This window comes from Astyanax mexicanus, chromosome 15, assembly GCF_023375975.1.
Source record: "Astyanax mexicanus isolate ESR-SI-001 chromosome 15, AstMex3_surface, whole genome shotgun sequence".
Lineage (NCBI taxonomy): Eukaryota > Metazoa > Chordata > Actinopteri > Characiformes > Acestrorhamphidae > Astyanax > Astyanax mexicanus.
Window position 1 is genome coordinate 42,041,094 of NC_064422.1, and position 26,549 is coordinate 42,067,642.

General features: G+C 37.0%; 1 protein-coding gene across 4 annotated transcripts in view; it reads right to left on the reverse strand.

The window, feature by feature from the left end:
- Positions 1-26,549, reverse strand: part of ryr2a (ryanodine receptor 2a (cardiac)) — a 348,664-nt gene that overhangs the window by 189,581 nt on the left and 132,534 nt on the right. For all 4 annotated transcript variants that reach the window (XM_049464528.1, XM_049464527.1, XM_049464526.1 and 1 more), the window contains exons 9-13: positions 17,910-17,984; positions 13,423-13,579; positions 10,498-10,662; positions 5,628-5,749; positions 3,177-3,360 (exon numbers count right to left, since the gene is read on the reverse strand). In XM_049464528.1, the coding sequence (XP_049320485.1) occupies positions 3,177-3,360; positions 5,628-5,749; positions 10,498-10,662; positions 13,423-13,579; positions 17,910-17,984 (703 nt within the window). The remainder of the gene's footprint in view (positions 1-3,176; positions 3,361-5,627; positions 5,750-10,497; positions 10,663-13,422; positions 13,580-17,909; positions 17,985-26,549) is intronic.

The following is a 26,549-nucleotide window of genomic DNA, read 5'->3' on the forward strand; positions in this document are numbered from 1 at the left end:
CCAAAGGAATGCAGCCTTACTATACAAAACATAAAACTCTACTCTATGCATACAATCTAAAATACATGAGACAAATAGATAAAATAAAAAAATAATAATTATTTGTAGTATATAAATAAAATATATTATAAAATAGTTATCATAGTGCAAAAATGGAAGTACAACCAAGTTGCAGAGGTTCAATAATAAATACCTGTGTAAAATATGCAAAGTGTTCAAAGACATTTGTCTAAAGCAGTTGATTATAAGCAGCATTAGCACTTTCTGGTACTGAACGCTAGTGGGCAGGATCAGGTCTGTATTCTGCTGTATTCTAGACTGGGTTCTGGGGTACCGCGGGCCAGCTGGCAGTATGGTAATCAGAGTGCTGGGTCAGAGCTGTCTGACCTGATTCTGTGGGTCTTCCTCTGGCAGCAGGACTGATGGAAGTCCTGTAAAGCTGAGAAATCAGTGCTTATGATGGACTTTACTGTCCCCACCACTGTCTGACGGGCCTTATTGTCAAATACAGATGCATCTCAAAAAGTTATACACAGTGGATCAACACCAGCAGATGACATGTCTCTCCAAACCATCACTGATCATCAGTAAATTTTACATTTCATTTGTAAATTAAAGGAGCAGAGTCTGGAGGAAGTTTCCACCAATCAGTGATGGATTGGAGAGACATGTCATCTGCTGGTGTTGATCCACTGTGTTTTATTATCAAGTCTAAAGTCAGTGCAGTTTTGTTTTCCCCAAAAAAAATCTTACAGCACTTCATGCTTCTTCCCTCTGCTACTGACAACTTTTATGGAGATGCGGATTTCATTTTCCAGCAGGACTTGGCACACTGCCCACAGTACTGCCAAAAGTACCAATTAGTCTTAATACATAATATTCTAATTTTCTGAGACATTGATTTTTGGGTTTTCATTGGCTGTAAGCCATAATCATCAACAATAAAATAAATAAACGCTTAAATTAGATCACTCTCTATGTAATACATCTATATTATATATGAGTTTCACATTTTAAACTGAATTATTCTATATTCAAATTTTTTGAGATGCACCAGTAGTTCCTCTTGGCCAGTCTGATGGTCCTCTGAAGGTCATGTCTGCTCTGTATCAGAGTTTTAAGCAGCAGTCTGAGCTCTGAGTTTGGCTCGTGTATCTGCATTAATCCAGAGTCTCTGATTGTGAAATGTTCTGACGTCGGTGTTTTGGAACAACGCCATCAGAGCATTTACTGATACAGGCTGCAGTAAAGTGTATAGAGAGTGTATTGGTTGACGTCAGTGTCTGCTGCATCACAAAACATCTGCCAAGCCTGTGGTTTCATCACAGTCAGTCATTATAGTCGAGGAACAGTTCAACAGGAGCCAATCCTCAGAGTTACAAGAATCAGACAATACATTAGGCACTGTTATATTAAATATATGGATCACACAGTGCCAGGGCTAATGCTAAAAACTGAGAAATTACTTTGAATGTCAAGCTGAAGTCCTTGGGAACTTGGTTGGCAGCAGATCACACTCCCTCTGATTGGCTCAAACCACAAACAAATTAACCAACCCACCTACCTATCTACCTACCTACTGACTGACCGACCTTCATACCAACCAACCACATGCCAAACTACCAAATCTATCAACCAATCTGTTAACCAACATACCAACCAACCATCTACTTACCTAATGACCAACCTGCCTACCTACTGAACTACTTAACTACAAATCTACCAATTAATCCATCTATCTATCTACCAACCAACCAACCAACCAATCAACCAACCTACTCACCAACCAATGGACCAACGGTCCAACCAACCTACCTACCTCCCTAACTACCAACAAATGAACCAACCAACCTACCAGTCTACCAAACCTCTCTACCAGTCTAATAACCTACCTACCAACAAATATAGCAATCTATCTATCTACCAACCAACTTACAAACAATCCAACCAACCAGTCACCTACCTACATACTGACCAACCATCAAATCTACCAATCAATCTATCGAAACAAACCTACCTACCAACCATCTACTTACCTAATGACCAACGTGCCTACCTACTGAATTACAAACCTGCCTACTAACCAACCTACCAACAAGTCTACCAATTGATCCATCACCAACCAACCTACCTAATGACCAACCTGCCTATTGATCAATAGACCAACCAACCTACCTTCCTACCTACTGACCAACTGACCAATCAGCCTGCCAGTCTACCAAACCTCTCTACCAGTCTATCAACCTACCTACCTACCAACTGACCTACCAACAATTCTACCATTCTCTCTTTCTTCCAACCAACCTGCAAACTATCTAACCAACTATCTAAACACCTACCTATCTAATGACAAACCTATCAGTCTACCAAGTCTAACATCTAACAATCTACCAGTCTAACAACCTACCTAACAACCAACCACCTACCTATGTCAGGACCAACCTACCTACTGACCACGATACCATGAAATCTACCAGTCAATTTTCTACCAACCAACCTACCTAATGACCAACCTGCCTATCTACTGAACTACATACCTACCTACCTACTAATCAACCCACCAAAAAACTACTAATCTATTTATCTACCAACCATCCTACCAACCAACCACCTACCTACCAACCAATGGACCAACCAACCTACCATCCTATTAGTCTACCAACCTTCTCTACCAGTTTACCAACCTACCAACAAATCTGCCAATCAATCCATTTACCAACCAACCAAAAACCCAATCAACCAACGTACCTACGGACCAATGGAACAACTAACCTACCTACCTCAATACCTACCAATTAATGGACCAACCAACCTACCAGCCTACCAAATATCTGTGTTAACTCTGCAGTGTCTTAGTTCAGTTTACTTATTGATTTGGATTGTTTGTTGTTAGTGTTTATTTTTGATTTGTACACTAACAATTTAAATATAGTAACTTGCGAGTTACATCATCCCCAGCTCTGGATTCTGAGATAAATGGAATACAGCATTATACCTGTAGAGCTTCAGTTAGAGTGTCATTATCATGCAGCACTGGCACTCAGTGGAGCTAACTGTGGTATAAATGTATTTTAGCTGTTAGCGACATTAGCCTCATGTCTACAGAGAAAGTCACCATCAGGACTAGGCTAAGGGGTGGAGATATATTCAAATATATTCTTTTAATCTCTACACACCTCCTCCTGAAAGAGGTTCTGGCGGTTCTTCAGGGCTCGGAGTCGGTTCTGCTTGTCCTCGTGTTCTAGGTGCTCGTCCGGCGGCTGGAAGTAACCAATCAGATCCTGCAGACTCAGACTGACCGACTCAATGGGCAGATCCAGCATGGAGGTCTTCCCCTTTTTACTAAGAGTGTCCAATCCCCTGAGAGAGAGAGAGAGAGAGAGAGAGAGAGGGAGAAAGGGAGACAGAAAGAGAGAGAGAATCTTTATTACGGAGTTTAAAATAGAGTAAATGTGTAATGTAGACGGGGCAGAGAGTCTGAAGCGTGTCTAATTCTGATAGGCTTCACGTTAAGCCTCTTTTCTGCAGGAAAAATGTAAATTATCCTGTATTTGCATACTTATAAAGAACCCTACACCCAGCTACCATTTCAGGAAATTAGCTATTAGCAGTGATCTCAAAAAAGCTCTGTACCAGGCTGTGGAAGTCTGTGCATGTTTGTGTATTTTAGGAAAAAGGCATTTTAAACCTTTTTCTTAGTGTACACTGTGTACAATATGATATATATTATGATACTTGGCCTTAACTTGGCCTCAAGATACCGATGCATAATTTGGCCATTCTTTATTTGTGTTTGCTTGGGTTTTTTTGAACAAACCTTTACACCTACTGACCAACCATCTGACTTACTGACTAACCTACCTACCAACCAACCTACCAACCAATAATCCAAACAATCTACCAACCAACCAACCTACCTACTTACCTACCTATCTACCTACATATTGCCCAACCTATCATCCAACAAACCAACCAACCTACCAACTAACTTACCAACCAACCAACCAACCTACTAACCTACTCCTACCAATCTACTGACCACTCTACCTATATCTACATATCTAACGGACAACCTACCTTCCTAACAACCTGCATACATATCTACCTACCTACTAACTAACCTACCGACCAACCAACTGACCTACCTACCTAACTACCTACAAACCAATCTATCAATCTACTTCCCTACAAACTGACCTACCTACATACTGACCAACCTATCAGCCAACCAACCAACCTACTGACTGACCTACCATCAATTCAACCTATCTACCTACCTACTCACCACTCCAGCTACCAATCTATTAACCAACCACCTACATACCTAACAAACGACCTACCTGCCTACTGACCTACCTACCTACATACCCACAACCTACCAACAAATGTATCAATCTACCTACCTACAAACTGACTTACCTACCAACAGACCTGCGTACTGACTTACCTTTCAACCAACAAACCAGCCTACCGACTGACCTACCAACCAACTAACTAACTAACCTATCTACCTACCTACTGACCACTCTACCTACCAACCAACAAACTAACCAACCTACCAACCAATCCACCAATCCACCTACCTACCTACTGACCAATCTACCTACTGACCAATCTACCTACAGACCAACCTATTAAACCAGCAAACCTACTGACTGACCTACCTACAAACCAACATATATACCTACCTACCTACTGACCACTCTACATACTAACCTACCAACCAATCAACCACCTACATATCTAACAAACAACCTACCTACCTACAGACTAACCTACCAATGAATCTACCTACCTACCGAATGACCTACCAACCAACAAACCAACCAACCTATCTACCTACCTACTGACCACTCTACTTACCAACCTACCAACCAACCACCTACATACCCAACAAACGACCTACCTGCCTACTGACCTGCATACATATCTACCTACTGACTAGCCTACCAAGCAATGTAGCTACCTACCAACTGACTTACCTGTCATCCAACAAACCAACCAACCTACCTACCGACTGAACTACTGACCAACCAACCAACCAATCTACTAACTAATCAAGCTATCTACCTACCAACTGACCTACCTATCATTCAACGAATGGGTGCCTCTGTGTCTAAGTTACCTTCTTGCTCTCTCCTCTTAGTTAGGCTGTTTTATTCAGATCTGCTGGAGACATTAGTTAACCACACTCTGATAATGTTACATACTGTCTCTGTTCTTCATTAATCCAGTCAAAACTAATTTTATATTTCAGTCTTCCTCTGAGTTACTGACTGCCTACCTGTCCAGCCCGAAACTGATGGAAGTTTCTGGATGCCAGTCTTCCTCATCACCCACCACACATTTTACGTATTTAACTCTAACTAGTAATTTTCTAACTGCTTCCACTGCTGGTGTAGATATTCATCTGAATGTACAGTTTTAGAGTTGTGTAGATGTATAATGGCTTTTTAACATTCATTTATAAGTAGTCTGACCAAAGGAGGATGGGTCCCCCCCTTATATCAGTGTTGATAGTACATGATACAGTGCTATGTTTAGGAAACCCCTGAAGACAAAATAAGTTAAAAGCAAAAGTAAAAAGCGGTTAATAAATAAACGTTTTTAAAATTTTGATTTGATACCTGATAAAGCGGTTGAATAAGAAGACTGTGCTGCGGATAACTCTGGCAGTGCGAGATTCTTCGTGTTGGGAGCGAGAGAGGGTCAGCCCGTCGTCCATATGACCTTCATGGTGCATTATAGCCTATAAATACATAATAATACACATAAACACAATAATATTAATACATAAACACTGTATGTCCTGCACCAACATGACTAGAAAAATAAATATCACTGATTCACAAACAGAAAATATACATATATAATAGACATAATAGAATAATGAGCTGATATCTCAACTTTTTGTAAAATCAGTATTTTTCTTGTATGTACATTATGCTTTATTTAGGCATATGTAGTATTTCTATTAACTTTTTTTTATATTATATTTTAATTCCAGTGGCTGAATATTCCTAATTTTCTAAATAAAACATTTTAGCTATTTATTGCACCTTGAAAAAGGGTGTAATTGATTTATTAAGCCATTAATGTATCATTAAATCTATTCTATGTCTGTGGCAAAAATTGTTATAAACTGATTATAATATTGTTTATCACAATATTTTCTGGAACTATATATTTTTCAAACTAATCAGTTACTGGAACAAGCCTATCTATATATAATGTTTAGAGATGTGGATTTCATTTTCCAGCAGGACTTGGCACACTGCCCACACTGCCAAAAGTACCAATTGGTCTTGGTATATATATATATATAATATTCTAATTTTCTTAGACACTGATTTTTGGGGTTTAATAGGTTGTAAGCCATAATTATAATCAACAATAAAAGAAATAAACAATCAACCTTTATTTTCACTTGGGAAAAACAATGTAATGTTGCCAAGCATTTACAAGCATTTACAGCATCAAAGGAGCTAAAAACATTTAATAAGAAATTAGAAATAATATGGAAAAAAATAAAAGAAAAGAAATACTAATTTTAAATCAACATTTAATATATATATATATATATATATATATATATATATAATTCTAAAAGACCATGAAAAAACAAATTGACACATAAATAGTTAAGAATTTATATTCTTAAAAATAAAAAAGCTTAAAATAGATCACTCTGTGTGTGATGCATCTATATAATATAATATACGAGTTTCACATTTTGAACTGAATTACTGAAATAAAGTAACTTTTTAATCATATTCATACTTTTTTGAGATGCATCTGTGCATTAAAAGGTTTTTACATTTTAATACATATTAATATATTAATTTTATTAAGATATTAATGATATTAATCCACTTATTACGGTGGCCGAGAAAGCCAGCGCAGTGCAAATTGAAAAGCGCTGCAAAAGCACAAAACACATCCATCAAAATTACAACACAGGCGCAGCAAATAGAAAAACGCGCTGCAAATACAACCACAACACAACGGAAGTGAGTCACAACACAACGGAATTTTCCCGGGGGACCTTAAAAGATGCTGTACCAGCTGTATACAAAGGACAATAAGTGGCAAACAAGCTTCTGAAAAGTAAGTTATGTTTATTACCTGTGATTACCACGGTTGTGTGCATATTATTAAAAGTTCTGCTTCACAAAACGCCTTGTTTGTCACTTATTGTCCTTTGTACACATAGTGAAGTCCGAGACGTTACTGAAGACGCAGCTTAGCTGGTACAGTATCTTTTAAGGTCCCCCGGGAAAATTCCGTTGTGTTGTGACTCACTTCCGTTGTGTTGTGGTTGTATTTGCAGCGCGTTTTTCTATTTGCTGCGCCTGTGTTGTAATTTTGATGGATGTGTTTTGTGCTTTTGCAGCGCTTTTCAATTTGCACTGCGTTGAGCTTTCTCGGCCACCGTAACTTATGACATACAACACACACACAAACAGTCAAACACTATCCCCACACACACACACACACACACACACACCACTGTGTGAGCTCGGCACTGCCATCTGTCTCGGTGTGGCAGAGTGTGGTTGGTGGTGCCAGCAGCTCAGGAGTAATGAGAGAGAGAGTTTTATATCTTCCTAATGAGACTCTCTCTCTAAATCAGCTCGCTGCTCTTCACATGAATGAAACCATTACGCTAAGCTAACAGTGTCAGAACAGCCACATCCATCCTCGCCATCCAGCGCCATCCAACACGCTGCCCTCGCCCGCGTTCAGCGCCTTCAGCACGGCCAGCGCGCCGCGGCACGGCCATACCAAGATTTACAGCAGCAGCAGCAGCAGAATGGAGTGTCCAGTCAGAGGGACGGTCCAGCTAATCAATGCTAATGGGGCTAACTGGCAACACGCACAACTCAATTAAAGGAACAAACTGGAGCAAAATCTCATTTACCCACATTATTCTCTTCCTTCACGCAAAATGTAGTAAATCAAATTTAAAGTAAACTCATTTCTGGTGTTTAAGTGTGTTTTTAAGCTTTATATTGTTATTTAGTTTAGCTTTGCACTGAAGCTAAAAGGCTAACAAAGCTAAAAAAAAATAATAAACAAAAATGTTTTTTCATTATTTTGCATTATTTTGCATTAAAGATTAAAACTAATGTCATCCAACTATGAAAAAAAAAATATTTCGTAAACAAAAATATATATATTTTCTAATTCTCTTTAAAGTAGCACCTCTTGCTATTTATTTGCGGAAAACTAAAAATGTTCAAAATATCAAACAATTAAAAGGATTTCTGACTTTCAGATCTCAAATAATTCAAAGAAAACAAGCTCATATTCATTAAGAACCAATAATGATAAAGTTTTAAAATCAATATTCGGAATAATTAAATAATACTTCGTGTTCGAAAATCAATTGGGTGGAATTATCCTGGTTTTAAATCACAGTTTTCATGCATCTTGGCATCATGTTCTCCTCCACCAGTCTTACACACTGCTTTTAGGCGACCTTAGTCCACTCCTGGTGCAAAAATTCAAGCAATTTAGCTTTATTTCATGGCTTGTGTTTATCCATCATTAACCTTGATTATATTCCAGATATTTTTAATGGGGTTATTTTGTGTTTTGAAGATTATGGGAGTGTATAAATCGAGTAGCCACTCCCATCCCAGCTAATAATGTTAAGATTTCTTATTCTGTGCAAATACAGGTACACGAAAACACTAATATACTGAAGTAATGTGATGTTTTGTTTGGCAACAGATACAACTCAATTAAAGGAACAGACTGGAGCAAAATCTCATTTACATACATTCTTTTCTTCCTTCACGCAAAATGTAGCAAATCAGATTTAAAATAAAGTCATTTATTTTTATTTAGTTTTGCATTGCACTGAAGCTACAAGGCTAACAAAGCTTAAAAAAGTAATAAACATGGACTAAAGCATTTTTTCCATTATTATTATTTTAAAATGTTCTGCATTGCAGATTAATACTGATGTCATATATTGCTTAGATGACAGCTTTGCATATCTTTTAGAAAATGTTTTTACAGAAAATTAGAAATATTCCAAATAAAGAAAAAAATATATACATTTCTGACTTTCAGATATTAAATTATGTAAAGAAACAGCAATGCTAATGTTTTAAATCAATATTTGATGGAATAAAACCAATATTTGGTAGAATAATCACAGCTTTCACGGGTCTTGGCATGTTCTCCTCCACCAGTCTTACACACTGCTTTTAGGTAACTTTATTCCACTTCTGGTGTAAATATCATGTAACTACGAGGAAAAACACATGGAATTATTTAGTAAGAAATAACATTTTCTCAGTCAGCTTTATTAGGTAGAGTCACCTGGAATTCAGGCTTTCAGTTAACAGCTGTGCTGAACTCGTCAAGAGTTAATTATGTGAATTTCTACTACTTTAAATGACACCAGCTATTTTAAGTTGCACCAATTGCTGAGAAAAACACAGTTTTTGTCATGTCTACCTGTTGAAAAGAATTGCTAATAGTATATGACTATTTTTTGTTTAATATGTAAAAGGTGCTGCATCTGAAAGGCTGATATACAACATACTGATTATTTTATTAAAGTTAAATGGCATTAATAATCATGGAATTTATCTGATACACTTATCCAGAGTGAATCCAGAGTTATTTCTATTACAGAGTTCGGCCAACGTACCCAAGTCACCCAGGTCAGGAATTGAACCGTAGTCTCCAGGCAATGTGGTGGTTAGCTCAAAGGCAGGTAGTGGTGTTATCCACTGCACCACACCAACAACACCATACAGGTCAGTGCAGCCAGATTCCAGATAGAGGAGATCAGTACCTGCTAACTCTGTTACACGAGATAACATACAGTCCTGCTGAGGAGCATCACGCTGAGTGGGGGGGACGGTGGTGTCCTTCTTATATAGGAAAGAATTAGCTAAGAACCTGTTTAAAGCCTTATTCAGACAGAATATCTCAACTAATAATTTTTATTATATTATTTATTTATTATTATTTACAGCATTCTTAAGCACTACATTTGAGTATTGTTTAATAATGTCTCAACTAGTGTCAATTAACAATTAGTTAAGATATAAACAAATAAATGAACGATTTAACAATGTTTATTAGTGTATAACTCCTCTCTACAGGGGAGGAGGGGTCAGAGGAGGACAAACATAAACCAGACTGTGTTTATTAGTATTAGTATATATTACAAAGATCATGCAAATATACAGCCATATATACCTTCAAAGGTAAAACTAAGCCTGTCTAGATGTGGTGGTAAGGGCACTGTAATTATAAAATCACTTATTTTTGAGAACTACTGCAAAAATATCTAAAACATTTCACTGCAATTTTAAGGAGAAAACATTTATTTTATATTATTAACTAAATGTACTTTATGTATTTTAATTCCGATTAACTTTGCCAAGGAAACCTGCAGTTAAATCTTTCTAATTATTAATAATAACCGTATATAAATGCTATAAAGGACCAATAAAAAAAAAGCATACACACCTTCCTCTGGACTCCGCCCATGCGAGCACACTTGGCGTCCACTGATTGGTAGGTTAGCCAGAGCCCTGTGTCCACGTGCTGGATATAGCACACAGAATCTCCATATTTAATATCAGGAACACCCATCCCATCCACCTCCTTCCTCAGCCCGAAATCCAGCTTCTCCTGCAGCCAATCACAGCACACAGAGACACAGCATTAGCATAGTAAAACACTCAAGTTACCTGACTGTTACAATTCATTCTGCTGCTACCACTTTAAAATAAGACTACCTTTATAAAGGATTTTTGAAGGATTATTATTTAGGTTGCAAATACTTTAAACCCCATTATACTACTTTAAGTTCTGACCCTGCAATGTGATTGGCTGAGGGCGTTCAACTAGAGCAATTATCAGCCAGTAATGCACTGTAACCGAAGCTCTACATGTATTACTGTACTCCACCGCACACAGGTAACCTAGCAACGATGCAGCGCTTACAAACCAAACAGCGCAGCTACAAACAGAGCAGCAAGGGAACTATTTTAACTCACTGATTTTTTATAACCAAACAGATCCTATTTCTCCTCCTCTTTAACTCAAAATATTTCAATAAACAGCAATAATGGAACTGTATTGTGTATAATCACAATAATACACCCGAGGTGTATTATTATTATTTTTTTTTTTACCTGCGGCCTCGTGCCCACGACTGCAGCACAGCAGTGCCAATATTACATGTTATAGCACTCCTTCTTGTGTATTATTGCTTAATTATAAATAGTTATTAATTAATTATTGCTTAAATATAAATAGCAACAGAGAGCTGAACATTTGCAAAAATAGTGATTCCATTCCTATTCTTAGTTAAACCTCAGATCACTTTAAGTGTGACTGATTTGTAATTTATCAACTATTTCTCTCCTTTGTGAGAAATCAGTTATTCTGTTAATAGCGATTTATTCTTTTCTAACTTGCAATAGTAAATAAATTAACTTATTTCACTCAAAAGGCTGATATACAGTACCAGTCAAACATTTTATATTTAGGTTTTTTTTTTTTCATTCTTTTAACCCTCTCATGCATGAATTATAATAAACTCAGTCAGGATTTTTTTTCTAAGTGTTTTTATACATCCTTAGGGATGTAAAACAAGGTTTGAAAAAAATATATATTCTATCTTTATTCGATAAAGAAATATTTATCTGTCCACTCAAGTGTACTTCATGCATTTTTTGTTGTAAAAAAAACACAAATGTAATTCAGTTATACAGTTGTAATATGGTATTCTGTTGGAATAGTGGAACTGAGGAGGATATTGTGACACAAGAAAATGTCTCTGAACCGTAGAACCTTATAGAATCTTGATTGTGACTGGTATTATCATACTGTATTCTTGTCAAGTCTCTGAACTGTTAAGTGAGCATATTCTCTTATAGTATTTTATAGCATGTATCATATTTCCTGTCAAATCATGCTTGTTGCTAATTTCTGAGACTATTTTCTATGATGGTTGCCAAAGCATACAGGGCACAAAGCTACAAGACACTGCATGCAGATGTACTTGGTTCTTCGTGTGCTGGCATTTTATACTTTCTTGAGCTGGGGCCAGTGGTTTCCAGGGGCATACTGGATATTGGGGTGCCCTTAGTTTCAACAGCCTCATCTCCTTCATCTCCGTTCCTCAGCCTCAACTCCCTCAGTAACATTTCCAGACTCACCTTCACTATCACTGCTTGACCCTACTTCTCTGCTTGCAACTGTCTGTACTGGCAGACATTCCTCAATTAAAGAAGCTGATTTACAGCCAAAACATTAAACAATATGAATTATTTTAAAAACAACACTGGAAGTAATTGACATTGCATTAAAGTTGAAAAATAGCTAATGATGCATGATGTACAATTAAGTGGACAGATGATTAATCTACAATTCCCTCAAATATAAAATCAAAATTTCGAAAATCTTTACATAATATGTCACCTTAGATGTTACTTGATGTAATTATATATTTTTTTACCTGCAGTGATATAATTTTATAAAAGGTAGAAACAAAAATAGCCAAGGTGTTTGGTGGTTTTCCCTGTCTGCCGGCCATCTTGATTTCATTGACTTCTTTTTCCCATTACAATGACCAACCAATGGGATTTTTTTGTATAGGATGATGCAATAGCTTCCACTACAGTGGACTATATGCAGCAGTGCCCAAAATTGCAAGCATATTTAAAGAAAAAAATATTTTAAACAGCTGTACACTGTAGTGACCTCTATGCATGAAAGGGTTAAAATGTTCTGTACTGTAGATTAATACTAAACTTATCTGAACTTACGAAGAAAAACATAAAGAATTATTTGATAAACCAACAAAAAAATGTTAAACAAACCAGAAATATGTTTTATATTTTACATTCTTCATTCAAAGTAGCACCTCTTGCTTAGATTAGACAGCTTTGCACAATTTGGCTGGATTTTCTCAGTCAGCTTTATGAGGTAGAGTCACCTGGAATTCAGGATTTCAGTTAACAGCCGTGCTGCTGAACTCATCAAGAGTTAATTACTTGAATTTCTTGTCTCTTAATAAAGTGTTTGAGAGCATCAGTTAAAGTAAAGTAGTGAAGAGGTAGAGTTACAGGTATACAGTGAATAGAGAATATTTGAGTAATGTTCTAATCCAGATTATGAGAGGTAATAACTACTCAAGACATTACAATGATGAAAGTGGCACTCATCAGGACTGCCCCAGGAAAGGAAGAGCAAGAGCTTCCAGCCTTAACAGCACCACAGATAAGTATTATGAGTATTTTGGTTTGTTTAACACTTTTAAGTTACTACATGATTCCTTATGTGTTCCTTCACAATCTGGATCACTTCACTATTCATTTATAATGTAGGAAAAAATCGAAAAACCTTTTAGATCACATGATATTCTCAGTCTAACTATCTAACCTTAGACGAGCGGAAGCAGAAGGCGGTGGATTTGACGTCGGCCTTCTCCTTCTCCATCAGCTGAAGACCTTTATCATCCAGCAGGCTGAGGTATTTCCCCGTGGTCACGTGACGTAACCGGAACGGCTGACCCCACCGAGTGTGACTCCCGCTCCACCTGTGGAGAAACAGATGATTTCACTAAAGCTGACCATCTGCACTGACTTCAAATAACGGTATAGGGATTTCTGGTGGTTTCTAAATACACCAATAATTCAGTTAAACATCCATCAGGAATAAATCTGTTCAACTCCAACTGAAAAGCTCTGCTTATTTTGTGTTATTTTAACCAGCAGATCAATAAAAGCAGTTCACTCCGATTAAAATTAAATTAAAATTAAAACTGTGATTAAAAACGCTAAACTCAACATTAGCATTCATTCATTCAGCATTTATTTAGACTATTATGTGTGATGTGAGTTGGTGAGTAGTTTAATGTGTGAGTGAGTTGAGAACAGAATAAGCATTATTATTATCATTATTATTATTATTATTATTATTATTGTTGTTGTTGTTATAACTACTATTTTTATTTTACTGTGTAGTTCAGAGATGTGCTGATCATAAATAAAACAAAGCTCTGCTGTGTAAAAACTCCTCCTCCTTGTACAAAAGGTTTCGGTTGCCAAATGTTCAGTGCATCCCTACTGAAGTTCAGACACAGCCGTCAGTCTCTGCTGTGCTAGAGCGGTTTAGCTTTTTAAAAATCCAATTTGCTGGACTTATACAAATAGCTGGCTAATACAGTCTCAGCCCTCGACCAGGCAGAAATGGTTTGGCTGCTATTGCTAACCTACACAGCAGCTGGAGCGCTTTACACACTACTACAATGCTAACTAGCTGTTTTTCTGAGCTGGATTACTGGCTGACAGTTGTTGACAGACTGAAGTTTCTACGGAAGTGGCTACGGGAGCATTTGCCTGTTCTACACAGAATTTTCTGCCACTGTTTTGTGTATTGGAATCTAATAAAGTGCTGCCGCTGCTGAAAGAAACCCTAACATTAGAGGACACACCATAATATGACCCAAAATAAATAAGTCATTGTTTAGTGTTAGTTATTTATTGGCCTTTTCACTTATTCTGCCGATATTTGCTTGCCAAATATTTATTGAATTTTTGCAGTGCTGCCAAAAAAACAAAAAAAACAAACATCTTAATGATCTTCAGGGTAAATATTCTCTGGACACATCATCACACAAGTGGAACTTTCCCATTATATCTGGTGTAAAACTAACACATTATTTCAGAAAAAGAGCATCGCACTGAACGTAAAACATGATGGTGGTAGTGTGACACAAAAGTTCTGGGTTGGCAAATATTCAGTGCATCCCTAGCTGTTTTTTTTTCTGAGCTGGATTACTTTCTGACAGTTGATGACAGGTTGAAGTTTCTATGGGAGTGGTATACGGGAGCATTTGCCTGTTTTTAGCTTAAGAATATATTTGAACTCTTTTTTTGCTACTGTTTTTTTTGTGCTGCCTTTGCTGAAAGAAATCCTAACATTAGAGGAAATACCATAATATGACCCAAAATAAACAAGTCATAGTTCGGTGTCAGTTATTAATTGGCCTTTTCATTTATTTTGCCGATATTTGCTTGATAAATATTCACTGCATTCCTGAATAGAACTTATAACAGAAAGTTAAAGTTTGTCTCTCTCTGTTTTCTCAGTGTTGTTCTCTTTAAGTGAGAGTACTTGAGCAGTAAAAACTCCTGCTCCAGAATTCGGCCCCAACCTGAAAACGTCACTTTGATAAAACGCCTCCGGCGCGTTTCGCTGAGGATCTATATGGTGCAGAGCTCTTCTCTCTTTACGTGAAGGTGAGGAAATTTTCGGCGTGGCTATTTTTGAGCTGGCGGCCCGCTGAGTGTGATTAGACCCTGCGCGGACGTGCAAACACGAGCGTTTACACTTTTCAGGGTGCGAGATTTCCCCACAGACCCAATATTGCGTAACTGCAGACACAGCGGCCGGCGTCCCCCAGGGCACACGGCTAACTGGATTCAGATGAGCGAAGATATAGTGCATCACCCCTAGGACACTCTGTCCTAATGGCTCCTGTCGTGCCATTTTAGGATGCGGGTGAATTTGTGCTGCTTGGCTTGGGGCGAAAAGACATATAACAAATATATAATAAATAAATAAATAAATAAAAAAGAGAGCAGGGTCAGCAAGTAGAGTAAATGCTGGGTCATTATAAACATTTTGACTATATATCACATTTATAAGACTTCATAGATATCACATTTTTATTTTCATGTTTAATCCCTTTCTATTGCCCCCTTTTACCAAGCAAACTTTAATATCAGACAAATATAACCTGAGTAAATATAAAAAATCACTTTTTAAAATGAAGACTTCATTTATTAACCCATAGAACCCTACGGATGGATTTTCCATCCAAAATCGCACTTTGTGTTCTCAGCTTAATTACTCAGGAATCCCTTCACACATAAATATAATTCATATATGGTTAGAAAGGGGCGGGACTTCCTTTTTTTAAAAATAGTGCGGTAAAGCTAAATCTACAAGAATCCATTGAGAAAAACACCTAAAAAAGTGAAAAATCTCCTTCCCCAACCAATATTATTTACCTTTAGTGCTTCAAACATATTTATATGATGTTTCAAACCAAATAATATCAGTAAATAAAGACTCAAAAGTGTCCACAGAAAAAGTGTGAAGCTACCTGCTTTACTCAAATTAAAGCTAGGTATGGTGTGCGCACTACTTTATATAGTTTTTATTTTACTCACACATTTTTACTAAGTAGTTATTTGCACTAAACTAAAAACTAAATTTCTTATTTATTTAGACTAAAAAAAGTTTACATTTTTTTTATACTGTAGTTTTCTTTGCATGTCCTGATTATCAAAATACTGAAAGGCATAGGCTGCTCTGAGTGTCAGGTTTTTAGTATCTACATGTATCCTAGAGGTGTGATTATTGATTATCAAGATAAATAACTCCATCTGATGCTGTTTCTCCATGGATTTTATCAAAGTAATAATTAATAAGCCATGTAATGAACTCAAATCATCAATATTCTTATGTTTTAAACACATAAACACTCTAGTCTATATATATAATTTTTGAAAATATATCTTAGGAGTGAATATATTTAAAGTCAATACATTCAAAAATAACTAAAAAAAAAAAAAAAAACAGGCGCTTGGTAAATTTTTGACTAAAAAATGATCAGTTCCAGAAAATTATAACAATTCTGCTTCCTTTTACATTTTAAATGATGATATTTTTGAGCAATTCTGTAAAGAAGAGTGGAACAAAATTCCTCCACAGAGATGTGAAAGACTAGTGAAAGCCAGTTATCAGTAAAGCTTAAATAATTGCAGTCGTTGCCGCAAGGAGGGGAACAACCAAGTTATTCGATTTAGAGGGCAAATGCTTTTTTTACACAGGGCTAGATTGGTTTGGATCCGTTTTTCTTTCCTTTAATGAGTAAAATCATCATTTAAAAAGTGATTTTTATATTTACTCAGGTTATCTTTGTTTGATATTAAAGTTTGGTAAATACTTTTTCACATCAATGTATACAAAACTGCATATATTGCAGTAAAAGTCATTTAAAGTGAAAATTAATATTCTTCTATATGTGTAATAATGTGTTCATTCATTAGAGTAAATCTTGTATGGTTAAAATTGTTCCTACAGTTTGTTTTAATACAAAATTTAAACACTAAACTAGAATGTGCCATAAAATGCACGTTAAACTGATAGTGACCTGAATACTGCAGGGCTGGACTGACATTTGGAGCGAGCAGAGGAAAAAAAAAGTTTTTTCACACTAGTGAAAGTGTGAGTGTGACATTTCTTTTTTTAAGGTTGGACAATGAAACTGAAACACCTGGTTTTAGAGCACAATAATTGATTGTGGTGACGGACAGTTCTGGTGGAAACAGGAGAGTTGAGGTGCACATTGAATTCTGCCGTGATTTGATCAGCCGTGGTTTTATGTTTTTTGGATACACTCCGGGTTAGCACCCGAACATCCCTTTCAGACAGCTTCCTCTTACAGCGTCCACAGTTAATCCTGTTGGATGTGGTTGGTTCTTCTTGGTGGTATCTCGCTGACATTACCCTGGATAACGTGGCTCTTGATGCATCACAAAGACTTGCTGTCTTGGTCACAGATGCACCGGCAAGACGTGCACCAACAATTTGTCCTCTTTTGAACTCTGGTATGTCACCCATAATGTTGTGTGCATTGCAATATTTAGAGCAGAACTGTGCTCTTACCCTGCTAATTGAACCTTCAGACTCTGCTCTTACTGGTGCAATAATGTGTAGTTAATGAAGATTGGCCACCAGGCTGCTCCAATTTAGCCATGAAACTTCCCACACTAAAATGATGACAGGTGTTTCAGTTTCATTGTCCAACTCCTGTATTTATATATGTATATGGATGGAGATTTTTTTTTACTTACGCTACTCTCAGCGTCTCGAGCCGCCACAGCGAGCGGGCGTGGGTGGACACGGCTCCGCCCTCATAGTGCACCGTCCTGTAGGGAGAGAAGAGGGCATATCAAGGTCAATATCCAGTGCAGTAGAGATGGACGATATGGCCTTAAAATAATATATCACAATATTTTTGCCGATATGAGAAAATATTGAAAAAAATCTGAAAAGTCATCCAGACTATAAAAGAACACATAAGAAATCCTGTAGTAACTGTAGTAACAATACTTCTCTGGTTTAAGGCTAAGGTTTAAGGTAACAATATTTTTCCATTACTTTTTCATTACTTTTCCATGCCTTCAATGCAAATTTTCATGACTACACGATCTTTAAAACATGGACAAACAGTGAAAACATGGACAAACGATAATAAACTATAATCAAAATTGAGAATAAATTTTATTTAAATGCTGACACAGAATCTTCAATGAGAAAATGTATGACAATCCTTGGAGATTTTTTGTGTAGAGTTAAATTACTTAAAACTGTAATTTAAGTTGATTTATTTGTTAGCTTAAAATAGCTTCCCTATTAATAAATGAATAAATAATACATTTGTAGAGCAGATTTCCATGACTTTTCCAAAACTTGCTGTGTATTTGTATTTTTTCAAAACGTATCCAGTATCCCATTTTTTTTTTTTTAATTCCATGACATTTATAGGATTTTTTTATGACCCCGCATGAACCCTGATGCTGGTAACTCTGATGAACTTATCCTGTGCAACAGAGGAAACTCTTGCTCTGTCTTTCCTGGTGCAGTCCTGATGAGTGCCAGTTTAATCATCATCAACGTTTTTTATGGTCTTTGCTGTGAATGCATTTGAGGATTCTTTCAAAGTTCTTGATTTTTTTTTCCTTTTTGGATTGACAAAGTCATTTTTCTTTATTTAGTTGAGTAGTTCTTGCTTCTCATAATCTGGATTAGAACATTTATCAAATATTCACTATTCACTGTATACCTGTAACTCTACCTCTTCACTACTTTACAACTGATGCTCTCAAACTAACATTACTTATGTTTCTATCCTAGTCCTGTACAGCTTGTATCTTTCAGCTATTAAACAGACCGTTTGTATAAAGGTAGTATATACGATGTATCGTTTAAGCATTGCCATTGTGATGTGTGCATGGGCAATAGTCACATTGCAGGAGGTGTGATGTCACTTAAGGCAATTAAATCAAACACGTCATGTTGCAGTGTTTCGATTCTTCTTGACACAAGAAGTAGATACACAGCGCTGTCTCTGTGTCTGTGTGAGTGACAGGCTGCTGCTGCCTAAGAAGCAAGCAGAGAGGGAGGGGGGTGCAGGAGTAAACAGGAGGTAACCGCAAGCATGGCCTCCATCCACATGGTTGGGCACGTGCTTGTAAACGTGAGCACGTGTTGAAAGCTGTGCACCTCAGTCCAGCACAGTTTAGCAGCGCAGATATTTCCAGTTACAGCTGAATTCACACTTTTAATCATAGAAAAACAAAAGCTCTTATTTACCTTTTAAAAAGCCATTTAAATGCCTGATTAAAGGGCTGATTACTGTTGTTTTGCTGTTTTCCTCGGGTTTTGAGTTGAGCTCGGCGCTGACCCAGCTCTTGATTGGTCCATATGTGAGACAGCGCACAGGTGAGGGCAGGGCTGGTGACGCCATGGTGATGCCCTGCATTGTTTAATATCAAGATATACAGTACAGGCCAAAAGTTTGGACACACCTTCTCTTTTTCAATGCGTTTTCTTTATTTTCATGACTATTTACATTGTAGATTCTCACTGAAGCATCAAAACTATGAATGAACACATGTGGAGTTTTATGTACTTAACAAAAAATGAGCTGAACCTCCACAGTCACCGGACCTGAACCCAATCCAGATTTGAGGTTTGGGGTGAGCTGGAGCACAGAGTGAAGAAGGCAAAGGGGCAACAAGTGCTAATAAACACCTCTGGGAACTCCTTCCTTCCTTTAAGACTGTTGGAAAACTTTTCATTTCAGGTGACCACCTCTTAAAGACCACCTGTGCAAAGCAGTAATCAGAGCAAAGGGAGGCTATTTTGAAGAAACTAAAATATAATTCTTTTTTTTGTTAAGTACATAAAACTCCACATGTGTTCATTCATAGTTTTGATGCCTTCAGTGAGAATCTACAATGAAAAAGAGAAGGCGTGTCCAAACTTTTGGCCTGTACTGTATATCGTCGAAAAAAGACGATTTTTTTTTCCAATATCGTGCAGCTCTAATCCTAGAGACATATCTTTGAGAATGTTGTCTACTCTCCACCAATACAACAGTACAGTGTGAAGGCCTGTACTACTCTCTATAAAAAAACAGTATTTTCCAATAGATCTACAGCAATCACTTCTAATGCTGAAGGACGCTCACAGAATGATGTAGAACAGCAGCTCTACTTTTACCTTGACTGCCTGCTCAACGCCTGCAGATTACATAAACCTCAGTTATAGAGACACTGCTATAGACTGGATGAGAGAAAGAGAGGGAATTAAAAAGAGAGAGAGAGAGAGAGAGAGGCTATGTGAAATGCTCTGCCAGTTCATTTGCATTCTGAGGCTGGTTTTATTCTAGGTCTGCAGGCAGAAACGCCACCCAAGTAAATCTGAAAGACTCAATTAAAGCAGTGCTGCAGAGAAAGAAAGAGAAAAAGAGAGAGAAAGAGAGAGAGAGAGAGAGAAAGAGAGAGAGATGAAGAAAGTGTCTTAAAACGATAAACCCTTTCAGCCGCAACACCAACGTCCACCGAGAGCCGTCTGCTGGCCTTCACCGCCGAGTCTGAAACGTGGGAACATCTGCTACGACTTCACTCCTGACTTCACAGATCTTCCACATCCAGCTCATCCACTGCACAGCTGATACTCTCAAACATAGGCTGTGTATAGCTGCTGGACAGAGCATCGTCTCTCAAAAGTGAAGCCACCACAGCTCGGGCGCCCCCTGCTGTTCGGTTGCAGAAAGCTGTGTAACCCCACCCATCCCCATAGGTTTCAATTCTACCTCCATTATTTAAATGCAGCAGCTCGTGTAACCTCTGCTTATATTGTCAAATTTTTATATCCCCACAGAATTCGTTTTTAAAACGTTATTCAGCTCTATTCAAAAAGGTGTGGTTATTGGTGTGTAAAAGAGCTGGGTTACACCTAGCCGGGGTGGGACCAATGACTGTATGGGCGGTAGGGGTGGGCGATATGGCTTTAAAATAATATCACGATATTTCATGGTATTTTCAGGATAACAATACTTTTGGCGATATGACAAAACACTGAATTAGAAAAAAATATCTAGAATTGTATTTTTGCATGCAACATGATTATGGCTAATTGAGATATTTAAAAAAGAAAAATTGTATCAAATTTGTAACAGAATCAATGATCCATAATGTCATGATACTGGTACTGGAGTAATGCACTGCAAATATATCCATATATCCAGGATTAAACTAAAATAAATGATACTGGACAGATATAATCTGTCTCTAGTAGATATATAATGGGAAATGAGAACAGTGTGAATTTTTATTTTGCTAAAAATGGCAAAAAAGTAATACTTTGATGTGATAAGTAGGGGTGGGTGATATGGCACAATGTTTCAGGGTATAATATTGTTCATGATATTAACATTTTTTGGCGATATTATCACGTACGATACGATATGGCACACCCCTAATGGGTGGGACAATAGATTGTGTATAGCTCTGTGGAGGCAGCCATCAGCCCTCAGGGGTGGGGTTATACAAATGAGTAGGCGGTCTCTTCACAGTCTTTCTCCCTCCTCTGGTCTCTACTGCGCTCTACAGACTCTGGTTTCAGGATCGCCAACATGGAGGAAGATTTTGGCTTCATTTTTTTATTGAATGAACAGGAACTGCGACACGGCGTCCATCTTTTTTATAGTCTCTGCTCTCAAAACTCTTACACTGACTACACCGACTCTTTCTAATAGACTATTACTCTGATATTACTGGCTAATATCCATATGATCCATTTCTGATTGCTAATCATCTTTCCGCTCAACTGATTACAAAGGAGTCAAAAGTATCTTCATTTATTATAGGGCTGAACGATGTATCGTTTAAGCATCGTCATCGCGATATGCGATGTGTGTGATGTCACTTAAGGCAATTAAATCAAACACGTCATGTTGCAATGTTGTTTTGATTCTTGACACAAGAAGTAGATACACAGCGCTGTCTCTGTGTCTGTGTGAGTGACAGGCTGCTGCTGCCTGAGAAGCGCAAGGGGGAGGGTGGAGCGCAAGGAGTGGGGCAATCAACATGGTTGGGCACGTGCTTGTAAACGTGAGCACAAGTGTGGAAAGCTGTGCACCTCAGTCCAGCACAGTTTTGCAGTGCAGATATTTCCAGTTACAGCTGAATTTACACTTTTAATTCCAGAAAAACAAACACTCTTATTTACCTTTAAAAAAAAAAAACATTTAATGCCTGATTATTGTTGTTTTGCTCTTTCCTCAGGTTTTGAGAGCTTTAATGACTCTAAAGCGCTGACTCAGCTCCTGATTGGTCTGGATCTCTGTCGTGAGATAGTGTGCAGGTGGGGCGGGGCTGGTGCTGTATTGTTTAATATTGCGATATATATCACCCAAAACAAACACAATGCAACGTAATTTTTTTCCAATATCATGCAGCTCTAATTCATTACTCTGTAGGTAGAAGTTGTTGTAGAGACTAGGGTTTAAAATACTTAGAAGCAAGAAGAAGTATCAACTCTTACTCAAGTAAAAATGTAAAAGGACTGGTTTCAAAAATACTTAAAGTATAAAAGTAAAAGTAAGGTAAAATTCACAAGTTCAGGAAAAAAAACTTCACAGACCATTTTTCTTATTTTCCATCTTATTTTTTGTGTTGTATTTGAACGGATGTTAAAATTTCCCAGTTACAAGTAAGAAAAACTTAACTAGAGGGGTATCCGGTTATTGTTCTGATACTCATTCTACTGGGATGAGTGACGGACTAGTCTCCTTCCTCCACAAGACATTTTAATTTTACACATTCTACAAATACAGGCCCAGTCAACACTTTGAACAGCCAAAAGCAGTGTGTAAGACTGGTGAAGGAGAGCATGATGCCAATAACCATGAAATATGTGTGTGTATGTGGTTCAAGGTTTTGACAGAGTTGCTGTCAAATACTCAAGTTCAGGAAAACAATGTTGACTTCACAGACCATTTTTTCTCATTTTCAATCTTTTTTTTTGGTGTTGTATTTGAACGGACATTAAAAATTTCCCGGTTACAAGTATGAATTTTTTACTAGAACTTCGAGAGGGGTATCCAGTTATTGTTCTAATACTCAATATACTAGGATGAGTGATGGACTTAGTGTTTTCACTCTCCCTCCTCCGCAAGACATTTTACTTTTACACATTCTACAAATACAGTACCAGTCAAAACTAGGCCTGTCACGACAAAAATGTTCGAATTTCCTAGAAATGATTGCGATACACAATATTTTTGTAATTTTAAGACTATTAAATTGCACTGACACAATGATAACAGAATAGCATAAAAAAGTAATACATTTTTTGAAGACAGCAAAAATTTAAATTATCATTTATAATAATTAGTTTGGGAATCATATACTTATCTCTTCTCCTTCTTTAGTCCACACTGGGTCAATAAAATACTATTCACTGTTATATATGTGTGAACAAAAATTCAAATAAACACTATAGACGTTTATATCACGATTATCAAAAATTATTGAGGTCATGTTCATTTATTGTACGATAAATCGATGTTGCAATTGTTGTGACAGTCCTAGTCAAAACACTGAACACCCAAAAGCAGTGTGTAAGACTGGTGGAGGAGATGCATGATGCCAATACATGAAACCTGTGTTTGTGTTTCAAGGTGAATCTGACCTCGATTACACAGAGTTGCTGTCAAATACTGACAAACACACACAAGTTCTCACAAGTTCAGGGAATACATTTTTTATCTCACAGTCCATTTTTCTCATTTTCAATCTTATTTTTTGTGTTGTATTTGAACGGACGTTAAAATTTCCCAGTTACAAGCAAGACATTTTAACTAGAACTTCGAGAGGGGTATCCGGTTAGTGTTCTAATACTCATTCTACTGGGATGAGTGATGGACAAAGTGTTTTTACTCCTCTTCCTACGCAAGACATTTTACTTTTACACATTCTACAAATATAGTACCAGTCACCCAAAACACCCAAAAGCAGTTTTATGTGTGAACAAACATACAAATAAACACAATAGAGAATGGTGTCACGATTATCAAAAATTATTGAGGTTCATTTATTGTACGATGAATCGATATTGCAATTGTTGTGACAGGCCAAGTCAAAACACTGAACACCCAAAAGCAGTGTGTAAGACTGGTGGAGGAGAGCATGATGCCAAGACTGTGATTAAAGCTGTGATTAAAAATCAGGAGTTGTTCCACGAAATACTGATTTCTGAACTCTTAAAATGATTGATGTGAGTATTGATGTTTCTAAATGAATATTAACTTGTTTTATTTTTATTATTTGAGGTCTGAAAGCTGAAATCTCTGCATCTTTTTCCTATTTTATATTTTGACCATTACTCATTTTCTGCTAACAAATGATCTGAATGCCGATATTTTAAATTGACTCGTCAACTTCTTGACTCTTGGTGTTCATACTCTAAGCTCCTCACTGAAACTCTGCACAGGTCCGTGTAGAGCAGATTCTGGGGCTGCTAATCTTCCTGTTCAGTAATTAAAGAGGCTTTGTGTTGGGCTAAAAGTAGCTGCGGTGGTGAGTGGAGAGAGATATTGGGGTCAGTTCTGTGATCCGGAGGTCCGTGGAGGCCAGGTGGGCCTGTAATTATTATTACAGCTGGAGAAGAGTCTGACTGCAGTGGGAAAATGCAGGCAGAACCCATTCTGTCCAAGTGTGGAGATCAGATCCAGTACAGCGGTGTGGAGCAGATACCTGCGGCCTACTTAAGCAGAAGGAAAGGACAGGACATGTGTTTTCCCCCAGTAATAGGTAGGTGGATGTGTATGTGTGTGTATGTGTGTGTATGTGTGTGTGTGTGTGTGTGTGTGTGTTTCATGTGTTTCAAGGTGATCCTGACCTGGATTACACAGAGTTGCTGTCAAACACTTACAAACACACACAAGTTCACAGACAATTCACAGACTTCACAGACAATTTTTTTTTATTTTTCATCTTATTCTTTTGTGTTGTATTTGAACAGACGTTAAAATTTCCCAATTACAAGAAAGAAATTTTAACTAGAACGCTCCTTGCACTTTAGAAAGGGGTATCCGGTTAGTGTTCTCATTTTTATACTCATTTTACTGGGATGAGTGATGGACTAGTGTTTTTATTCTCCTTCCTCTGCGAGACATTTCACTTTTACACACTGTACTAGGGGTGTCACGATTTCGATATTTTATCGAAATCGATCGAAATTATGTCATGGTCTCGAGCCTCGAAGTCAAAAAGGGGATCGACGATTCCTCCCTCTAAGCTACGCAAATGACGCAGCACACTGTAGCCGTCGCTGCGGACACTGTGACTGCTGAAAGAGCAGCTCTTTCTCCAGAGAATGTGGACATTCTCATCTTCTTAAAGAAAAACTTAAAGAAAATATAAAAATAACAGTTGTTTTGTCTAGCCTCAAATATGTTAATAGTTTTGGTACCTTAAGGAGCATCTTTCTCTCAGATAAAGTTAATAATATATCTTTATTAAAGGAAAAAAAAACTTGTCATTCTCAGGGAAAGAGTCTTATTTTTCATGTTTAACTGTTATAGTAGGATAGAGTTCAGTTTGTTAAGGCTCTAATTGTTCTATTATTTTCTACATGACTGTTCCTGTATTTTTTGTATTATTTATTTTGTTATGTTGCACATTGCTGTTTTAATAGTGCACACTGCTGCTACCAAAAAAAGCCACTAGATGGCATTACATATATATCTTAATTAAATTATTTAAATTTGACCATTAGTGCCTAATGTGGTGTATTACAGATCACTTGTATCACTTTGCATCACTTATATCAAGCCCACCTTTTGAAATAAGATATTGTAAATTTGATGAATCAAACCAATGACTGACCATAGACTAATCTAAAACTGGCATAGGCCTCTCTGCTGTAAAAAAAAAAAGAAAAAAGAAAATCGAGAATCAAATCGAATCGAATCGTGACCCTAAAATCAGAAATAAAATCGAATCAAGGAATTAGAGAATCGTGACACCCCTACATTCTACAAATACAGTACCAGTCAAAATTTTGGACACACTGTTCTCGTTCAGTATTTTTCTTTTTTTCTTTAATTATTTTCTACATATGTACATATGTAGATTAATAATAAATACAATTACAACAAAAATAATAATAAATAATAAATATTATACATCCAAGATTTTTTGGGCACTTTTTTTGCACACAGTACTGTCCATCTTCTAACAGTGGACAAGATTCAATGCTCAAAATACTGAGTAATGCTTTTTTAAATGGTGTCACGAACAATGCTGCCAAACCAACTATAGTAAACTCAAGACCTTTTAGAGACCTGTTTTTTTTATTTTTTATTATTAAATGTTTTTAAATATTGTGCACATATCTGAATCTGGGTGTGACACAAT